Here is a 10,251-nt window from a genome sequence, read left to right on the forward strand (position 1 = left end):
AATGCTTCGTTTGTAAATTATGTCTGAGTGTTGGAGTGTGCCCCTGGCTATCCGTCAATAAATAGAAAAATAACAAAATTGTGCCGCCCGGTTTGCTTAATTAAGGAACATTAAATGATTTATACTTTTACTTGATACTTCAGTACATTTGAGCAATTCCATTTAATGTTGATACTTAAGTATATTTAAAACCAAATACTTGTTTACTTTTACTCAAGTAGTATTTTACTGGGGAACTTTCACTTTTACTTTAGTCATTTTATGTCATGGTATCTTTACTTTTACTCGAGTATGACAATATTAGATTTTTTTCTCTTATACACCCTTAGAAAAAAAGGTTAAATGCTTGCTTCATTTATGGCATCACTTAAGGTTCTATACATTACCTAAATTGGTTCCATATAGAACCCTATATGGATCTCAAGGGTTCTATATAGAACCAATTTTGGTTCAGTGAAGAAGAACCCCTGGGGGTTCTGATAAAATAACCCTTCAACGGGTTCTATATAGAACCTTTAGGGGTGCCATAATATACGAAGCACGCAATAGAGCCCTTTTTTGATTCTCTATTTCAAAGAGTGTAGATTGGAACTGTTTATAGAAGTTTTTTTGCAAGTCAGATTTAATACCAATAGCACTTGTCATTTTCATAATGTCAATAAAATAAATATCTAACAAAATGCAATATTCTGAACAAGGATGGGTTCCAATATTGTAGGCTGAACTATACTGGAAGAAGCTCAGACCTATCATAGGTCTACCCACGCGCATAATCATAGACCTCACCTGAATATGAATTGTTTGGAAATCTAACTATCACTCACTGTCAAATGTCTTTAAAATACATTTCAATCGCTCGAGGAGAACGCTTCAATGGTAGGCCTATATATAGGATGGTAGACTGTATAGCATATAGGCCTACTATTGTGTTAAGATAGATATGCTACTATGAAGACAATAGAATATCAAGACAATCATTTCAAAATTGGACTCGAACAGCTGCAGATATTTACTATCCCCCCACAAGATCCCTGCAGCCCTGGTAGCTCGCCGTGATCGTATAGTGGTTAGTACTCTGCGTTGTGGCCGCAGCAACCCCGGTTCGAATCCGGGTCACGGCATTGCGAATACAATGTCACGGCAAAAGGGATGTTTTGAAAATAATAGGATTATAATTTTATAGACATCACCCCACATTGGCTTGCGGGTGATTTATTTTAATTGCAATAAGTGATTATAGGTCTACTCATGCATTAGATTTAATTACATTTCCATACAGGTTTGTAATTATCATATTTTCACCATGCAGAAATGATTCATTCCCCTTAATTTATTCCACATTTTGCTGTGTTACAGACAGATTTCAAAATGGATCAAACTAATCATTCCCACCCATCTACACACAATATCCCCTAATGACAAAGTGAAAACAGGTTTTTAGAAATGTGTATTGAAAATGAAACACAGAAATATCTAATTCACATAGGCCTAAGTATTCACACCCCTGAGTCAATACAAGTTAGAATCACTTTTGGAAGCAATGAAAGCTGAGTCTTTCTAGGTAAGTCTCTAGAAGCTTTGCACACCTGCACAATATTTGCACATGATTATTTTTCAAATTCTTCAAGCGCTATCAAGTTGGTTGTTGATCATTGCTAGACAGCCATTTTCAAGTCTTTCCATAGATTTTCAAGATCATTTAAGTCAAACCCGTAACTAAGCCACTCAGGAACATTCAATGTTGTTTCGATAAGCAACTCCAGTGTATATTTGGCCTTGTGTTTTAGTTTATTGACCCTCTGAAAGGTCCATTTGTCTCCCAGTGTGCATGTGCTTAGCTCTATTCCATTTCATTTTATTTAAAAAAACAACATCCAAGTTCTTGCTGATGACAAGCATACCCATAACATGATGCAACCACCACGCTTGAAAATATGAAGAGAGGTACTCAGGACATAAAGTTAATTTCTTTGCCACATTTATTTGTTGCAGTTTTATTTTAGTGCCTCATTGCAAACAGAATGCGTGTCTTGGAACATTTTTATTCTGTACAAGTGTCCTTCTTTTCACCGAGTCATTTAGATTAGTATTGTGGAGTAACTACAATGTTATTGATCCACCTTAAGTTTTCTCCTATCACAGCCATTAAACGTTGTAACTGATTTAAACCTCTACAGGATCAGTGTGTCCCCCGTGGGACAGTTGAGCTAATGTAGGCTAATGTGATTAGCATGAGGTTGTAAGAAACAAAAAAAATCCCAGTACATAGACATATCTGATATGGGCAGAAAGCTTAAATTCTTATTAATCTAACTGCACTGTCCAATTTACAGTAGCTATTACAGTGAAATAATACCATGCTAATGCTTGAGGAGAGTGAACAACTATGAACTGGAAAATGTATGAATAAACCAATTAGGCACATTTGGGCAGTCTTGATACGACATTTTGAATAGATGTGCATGGTTCATTGGATCAGTATACAACTTTGAACATACACTTCTGCTCTCTAGTGGCCAAAGTCTAAATTGCACCTGTGCTGGAATAATATATTATGGCACAAGAAAATGCATGTTTTTTTCTTTGTATTATCTTTTACCAGATCTAATGTGTTGTATTCTCCTACATTAATTTCACATTTCCACAAACTTCAAATATGCAAATTCTTGCTTCAGGTCCTGAGCTACAGGCAGTTAGATTTGGATGTCATTTTAGGTGAAAATTGAAAAAAGGGTTGGATCCTTAAGAGGTTGTAAAGTCACCATTGGCCTCATGGTGAAATCCCTGAGCGTTTTCCTTCCTCTCCGGCAACTGGGTTAGGAAGGACGCCTGTATCTTTGTAGTGACTAGGTGTATTGACACACCATCCAAAGTCTAATTAATAACGTCAACATACTCAATGGGATATTTAGTGTCTGATTTTTTTTTTTTTTTACCTATCTACCAATAGGCAAAGTTATTCAATCTTTGCCAGGCATTGAATAACCTCCCTGGCCTTTGTTGTTGAATCTGTGCTTGAAATTCACTACTCGATTAAAGGTACAGAGATGGGGTAGTTATTCAAAAATCATGTTAACCACTATTAATGAACAAGGAATGAGTCCCTCCAACTTACTATACAATTTGTTAACCACATTTGACTCCTGTGCTTATTTAGGCTTGCCATAACAAATGAGTTGAATACTTATTGACTCAAGACTTTTCAGCTTTAAATGTTTAATACACCTTCAACATTTTTCTACAAACAAAATTCCACGTTGACACTATGAGATATTGCGTGTAGGCCAGGGACACACAATCCCAATTGAATCCATTGTAAATTCAGGCTGTAACACAACAACATGTGGAAAAGGTAAAGGGGTGTGAATACTTTCTGAAGGCACTGTATATCAAACAAAGCACTTTAAAACGATCAATAACTATTGACACCTTCACAACAATAGACGCTGAGATCCATCAGTGCATATCAAACAAGTCTGAAATGTATATGCACAATAAATTCATATTTGCTGTGACGAAGCTATCCAAACGTGGACTGCCTGGGACACTACTGTTAATCACATGAATAATATGGTCATAACCAATTGACACACATATTCAGGTGCATGTCCCTTGCTGGAATCAAACCATAAGCATGTTGCCACCTGACGGCACATTTCTCACCAAAGCCATTCCAAAAATTAAGAGCAGTGTGTAAAGTGATCACAAGAAATACAAATCGTCATCCAAAAACATAGGATACATTGCAATGAAAGAAAAAAAAGACAATTGACATTAATTAAACACGTAAATCAAACTTGATAGGCTAGATGAGGGTGTGGGGTAGGCAGATATAGCCTTGAGGCCCTTGAAAAGTTAGAAATGGCCGGGTGAGTTTTACAGCACCGTGCAGTGTGTTGAGATGGTCTGCTTACATCATTTGAGGTCTGGACACAGGATTCTGGAGATGGTTTGGGTACCAGTGACCAAAATTGTTCATGTAATTGTTGGGGTGCGTAGGGGTCCCTTTGTTCGCCATTGACACCTCCCAAAGTTGTGGCATCCCGGGTGAACAAGGAGAAATAGATGACGTACTGTGGAGATGTTCCCCCTCTGGCCCGCTGCCATGCTTCAGTATCTTCTTATATTTCGAGCGCTTGTTTTGAAACCATATTTTAATCTAAAAAGATCAAATAGAAGTTTAGAAAGTGAAAATATGATGGGAAAGCAGCACATTACAGCGTATGCTATGACATCCCTCTCTCCACCACCACAACAATCATTAAACAATTATCTTCCACACAATAGAAATGATTTACATTCGTCATGGCTTGCAAACTCATAATGGCTTGTCATATTCACATTTTATCATTTCGAAATTGCATTGAAAATTGGAACAATTTTATACGTTTAAAAGGAAAATAGCCTAGAAAGTGGCATTCGTTCTTAAACTTCTTATAATTTTAACACATTTCTTCAACTTTGCCAGTTAGTGCATGGATCCAGAACCATTAGACCTATTGCAATTCAGCAAAATGGATGAGCGACACTTCACTAGTTCATTAAATGCTAGCTCCCCTATTGTTCAACATTTTATGAGTCCAATGATGCATGAGTCTGACAACAATCCCATGCTAAAAATATATTAAATTAAAATAGCCCCAGCGAGCTTGAATATAACACTGTCAACAAGGAGGGAGGTCAGATGCATTTCTATGTATGATGTATTCTACTTAGTCAGAACAAGATGCTATTCTGATCGATTTTACGACAGTATAAAATATTCAATAAAAGCCACAGAGCCCGAGGTGGACAAAGTCAAACCATTCTCATATATAGCAACAAGACACAAAGCCAAATCCCAGACAGGATGGTGTAGTTCAGAGATTTTGCCAGGGAGTGTTTTGAATGACAATTTAATTCAAACAACCTAGGATTGCCTATCATTTAAAAACATATTAATGTTATTGATTTTAGAAATTGAATAGAAGTGTTGCCTATACAGTATAGCTATATACAGTATAGCTAAAATATATTGAGCAAACCTATGTTTCCCATAAAAGACAGATGTGCATGGTGAGATGTTAGACCCAAACATTATGCTCACCACCTGTTTATTTGCCTTTCATTATGTTTAAATGGTTGCAATAATCTAAATTTCAACCTTATATTTCAGAATTTTACCTGACATAAATGAATAATGCCAACAATGACTTTGAAAATAGACCATCTGCATGACAGCCTACTTGTCCTATTTTCTTCAGTTACAATCTGTAAACTGTGTGTGTGTGTTCCCACAGCCTTCATTGCACTGCTCTATGCCCATTTCTGCGGTAATGTATAAGTGTGCTTTAACATGACTTTGACCAAAAGATTGTCGGTAATTAGACACGGATGTTTATAAAGACAATACATCGGACTATAGTTTAGAGTGGCAGCATGCATTTCTGTCTTTCTGTTACTCTGTTAAGCCTATTTGGACTTGCAATATTGCAATTGAGCTATGTTTGCTTTAAGTCACAGAGAGCTCTCTGTGAGAAGGTTTTAGCCGCAATGGTAATTTAAGACTAAGTATAAAGCTGCATTAAGAAATTGACATAACAAATCTCTCAATTAGCCTTTTCAGTTGATCTTGAGCAGTGCAGAAAGTCACAATAATAGCCACAGATCTGTGATCTATGTAAACCCTCTCCATACAACTAAAGGGGAAGGTTGTTTTGTGTTTTTCTTCAATCAAACATAAACATGAACTTGTGGCAGTATTGGTGTTACATTTTCAAATGTTAACCTGTGTGAGACAGATTCAAGGGTTCCATGTCAACATTTCTGGAAAAAATTGTCAAAATGCTAGTAGACAGCATTGCATAATATTTAATTATCTGTCACGTCTATCAAGAAGGCTAGTAAGTGGATCTGTGCACAAATTCAAATAGTCCAGTCTTGCAGTAGCATTAAGTTATGTGAGGCCTTTGGATCTTTAATTTTATTTGAAGCAAATTTGACCTAATTTGAGATTCTTTTTTTTATTTTTATTTATCCGTTATTTTATCAGGTAAATTGACTGAGAACACGTTCTCATTTGCAGCAACAACCTGGGGAATAGTTACAGGGGAGAGGAAGGGGATGAATGAGCCAATTGCAAACTGGGGATTATTAGGAGACCGTGATGGTTTGAGGGCCAGATTGGGAATTTATTGAAATTAATAGGGAAAAAGTTAAATAAATACAACGTGTATTTAAAACGATTAATGAGGTGTTTTGTACCTATCTAACCCGTATGCACTTCACTTTAATTGTTATAAACTATTTGGTTTCTTAGGCCTGAACATAAGGATGACCTAGAAATACTTAACAAATAATGTATTATAATTTGGTAACTGGTCTACTAAGATAGTATAAAATCACATTTCCTACTGTTGACGGCTATTATGTCAAGTTTAATTTAGCCCACCTGTGTTTGGGTCAGCCCTAATTTAGCCGCCAAATCTGCGCGCTCGGGTAAAGCCAGGTACTGGGTCTGCTGAAACCTATGTTGGAGCGCCTGTAGCTGAAGACTGGAGTAGATGGTCCGTGGTTTGCGTATTTTCTTTCCTTTACCATTCAAACGAATTTCCCCGTTCTCAATCACTGTAGACTTCTCATGGTCTGTGGATAGAAGAGAGAATTTCAGTTAAACTACGCTGAACAGTAGCCCAATCGGGTGTAGCCTACATTCACTTTGATTTACAACTTTCCACTTTACGTCAGGGCAGAAGATAAGGCCTAGTATCTATGTAAGAGTTTGTATCAACATAGGTCTATGCCTAGGCTACTTGAAATTCACGGCCTGGAATTCAGGCTGCATGCCCAAATGTCAGGCTGTGTCTCCTATGAAAATGCCACAGTTTAACAATAAATAGACACCACTATATGGATGAAATGGTTCTTATTTCCTGGAATTGCTTTGTTATCTTGACTAATAATGGGAGTAAACGACTGTTTGAAGTACTCATGCATAATCGGGCTAACCCACAGAAAAGTACGGTTAATAAAATGAACGACACCATCTGTGTTCATTATGGAACATGAGTAGTAAAGATAACCCCAAAATGCCTGACATGCATAAAGTAGGAAAACATTTTGATTACCGTAGCACTGACTGTAAATTGCGTTTGATTGTATTGCCTTTAAACCCACATTTGATGAGGACAATTTTTGTAAACAACAAATATGTACACACTGACAGCTATAATGCATGTGCATCTGAGGTATAGGCCTACCATAGCCTACAAAGAACCGTCTGATAATTTAGCCTACATCTGATAATATGTAGCCTTCAATTACAATAGGCCTACATTTTAAAGCACAGTTCCATACAATCCACACTCCTTTTTTACCGCTAAATTTGCACATTGCACACTTTCATTGTAGACGACGCGTTTTATTGATTTAAAAAATGATATGGTGGTATGATAGGCCAAGAGCTGTGAGGAATTAACAGATATTGATATTACACGTACCTGTCTCATCTAATCTGGAGTGCGCCAAACTGTGATTGTTGTGCTGGTAGGGCATGTAGGCACTCGGGTGATGAGTGTTCACCGCTCTGGGGTAGGCGTAGCGGCCATAAGAGGACGCGCTGGGGGAGAAGGGACTACCGTGTTGAGAGTGTCCGGCAGATTGTAAACCACTAACGGGGTAGATGTGAGAGTGTCCTTGGGAATGCTGCTGGTGCGCAGGGTGCCCGTGCCCAAACTCGAAAAATGTCGATTTGGAGGGATCTGAAGAATTCAAACTATCAGGCATGAAACCTATAGACATCATTAGCTAATACAGAAGTCCATAAAACCGTCGGTCTAAAAGGGGATGCATTGAGAAATGTCGGAGAACGAGGAAAAGTTTAACTGGATCCACCATCAAGTCAATAACATTGCCTGTAATAAAAAAAGGTATTCCAAACGAAGAAAATGTACATCCAGGGATCTGTGAAACGAAAAAAAAGAACCACATAAAAGTCAACCCTTCTTTACATCATTCGTAAACCTCACAATATCCTCCAGACACTCATGTAGACCCGGTGTGCCTCAAACCCCACTGCCTTCCATCAGCGTGCGCTCTGATTGGTCTCGAATACCTACGATGTCACTCGATCCTGCAGGAAAGACTCATTAAGTTCATTAACATATGTTTCGTGAATGCACTCCTTCAGCCACTAATGTAATGTCACTCAAACGATTTGATAAACAATCATTTGCGCACAGTGCGCTGCTCGATTTACGAAACATAATAAATCACTTATTTTGAAACAGAAAGTCCAGTAATTTAAATATAGCCTAATGTTATTTATAACTATTTTTGCAGTAAAAGTTTCCTTCCAGTTAACTCGAAGGGCAAATAACATTGATTAATCGCATATTTTTATTAAAACGTTGTTTAAAATAAAAATGTAAGCAAATCAATTAGGTGGTCTAAAAGTTTGCGAAATTGGCCATCCTTTGTAAGATTGATTTAGATTGTGTTACCAAAACAGCACAACATTTTTTAGAAACATTCATAATAGACAAGCAGTGATTTGGGGTTTGAGCGGTCACTTGGTGCCAATAGACTTCTAGCCCCGCTAAGGATCAGATACCAAACACGTGTAGTATTAGGCCTAAGGCTATTTCCATTTCACTCTCATTTGAGTAGATGCAGATAGATAAGCTATTTGTTTATGTTGACAACACATGCCTACAATGGAAATTGACCAAATATTGGCATATTCATTGTATAGACTTCATTGAATGAAACACTTTGACGGTCAAATGATAAACCTCAGCCATGGGCTATTTAAAAAGCATATAGACATGGAAAACATGGCAGGTGCATTATTGATCTTAGTTTAACTAACACGATAATCTAGATAGGCACATGCGTTTTCAACCATCCAGTATTTTATACTATTATAACTCAATACTAGGTCATAATTAACCCTCAATAATAAACGTTATAACTAATATTCACTAGGAAATATTATCCAAATAGGTCTACCCTATGGGCCTACTTGGTTTATTAGGAAGGATCAAATTCCCATCAGAACGGCCAATTCTAACTCAATCGAATGAACGATATAAATATCTGATCCTGGTGATTTAATTGCCCCCCCCCCCCCTAGGCAAAATAGTTTCTTAATCTCAGCAGTTTGACAGCTGTTTTAATGTCAGTGTCTGTAATTCTCATCGTGGCGCCAGTTAAAGTGAAAGCAATTTAAGTACCAGCAAAGCCTTTCTTTCACATCAAGGTGACACTTAATCGCATATGTAAGGCCTAGTTTTTGAATGGCGCACAACCACTTACGGTTTTCTATAGATGTACTTATATTTTTGTCATTCTATTAATTATGGGGTCCACGTGATGGTATCAGGAACAATAAAATAGCCCAGAACATCCCTCTGTCATCTCTTGCAGCAAGTGTGAAGAAAAAAAGGAACTAAAGGAGCGCAACGTGACAATGATGTTTACATACATGTACTAATTCTATCATTAGATATTGACCTACACATAACAGTTTGAGTCAGTAGAGCTATGCAGACTACAAGGTAGCGGTAAAGGTTCGGGCAAAGGTAAAGGTTCACTCGTTGCTAACCGGTAACTGCTGCAGAGCCTGCTTTAACAAGGGGCTACGTCTCAAGGATAAGTTGTGGCCTTTTATCAAGTGCCAAGATTCACCCAACCTTTATTGAGCCTAAACTTCAACCCATTGTTGGAGATGTGCTTTTTGATTATTTTCGCAATGTAAAAAAATGCAATGGGATCATTTTCATAAGATAGGGAATAAAAATGATTATGTCTGAATATATATTTTTTATTCTTAGATCGTTAATTAAACTATAACAAAAACAGAAACATTCAAACACACTCATATTATCTAAAACATGACAGGGACTAATGGCTTGTTGCATAGACCTAATCAGTGGACAGTCAGCAAAACACATTTGATGGGACATGTTCAAGAAAGTATACAATTCCTGACCACAGGCTCAGAGCAAACTTGTCTCAACATCTCAGCCTCTGACACTCTGAACTCAAACACTGAGCAAATTCACATACACTATACAGTACCAGTCCAAAGTTTGGACACACCTACTCATTTAAACTATTTTCTACATTGTAGAATAATAGTGAAGTTATCAAAACTATGAAATAACACATAGAATCATGTAGTAACAAAATAAATATATATTTTATATTTGAGATTCTTCAAAGTAGTCACCCTTTGCCTTGACAGCTTTGCATACTCTTGGCATTCTCTCA

General features: G+C 37.2%; 1 protein-coding gene and 1 non-coding gene across 2 annotated transcripts; one reads left to right on the forward strand and one right to left on the reverse strand.

The window, feature by feature from the left end:
- The first annotated feature begins 1,049 nt into the window (after positions 1-1,049).
- trnah-gug lies at positions 1,050-1,121 on the forward strand. The gene has a single exon. It is a non-coding gene; the product is annotated as a tRNA-His (tRNA).
- Positions 1,122-3,199: 2,078 nt separating this feature from the next.
- LOC124039225 (homeobox protein Dlx4b-like) lies at positions 3,200-8,062 on the reverse strand. The gene is made up of 3 exons (XM_046355130.1): positions 7,479-8,062; positions 6,431-6,624; positions 3,200-4,159 (listed from the first exon to the last, which is right to left on the reverse strand). The coding sequence occupies exons 1-3, from the start codon at positions 7,780-7,782 to the stop codon at positions 3,911-3,913; spliced, it is 747 nt and encodes a 248-aa protein (XP_046211086.1). The 5' UTR covers positions 7,783-8,062; the 3' UTR covers positions 3,200-3,910.
- Between the last annotated feature and the right edge of the window lie 2,189 nt (positions 8,063-10,251).

The sequence above is a fragment of the Oncorhynchus gorbuscha genome, linkage group LG07 (genome assembly GCF_021184085.1).
Source record: "Oncorhynchus gorbuscha isolate QuinsamMale2020 ecotype Even-year linkage group LG07, OgorEven_v1.0, whole genome shotgun sequence".
NCBI classification, from domain to species: Eukaryota; Metazoa; Chordata; class Actinopteri; order Salmoniformes; family Salmonidae; genus Oncorhynchus; species Oncorhynchus gorbuscha.

Coding starts and splice junctions, on each gene's coding strand:
- LOC124039225 (XM_046355130.1), bottom strand. CDS start 7,782: ATGATGTCTATAGGTTTCATGCCTGATAGTTTGAATTCTTCAGATCCC. Junction 6,625..7,478: donor CTCCAGATTAGATGAGACAG/GTACGTGTAATA, acceptor TTCTATCCACAG/ACCATGAGAAGTCTACAGTG. Junction 4,160..6,430: donor TAGGGCTGACCCAAACACAG/GTGGGCTAAATT, acceptor TGATCTTTTTAG/ATTAAAATATGGTTTCAAAA.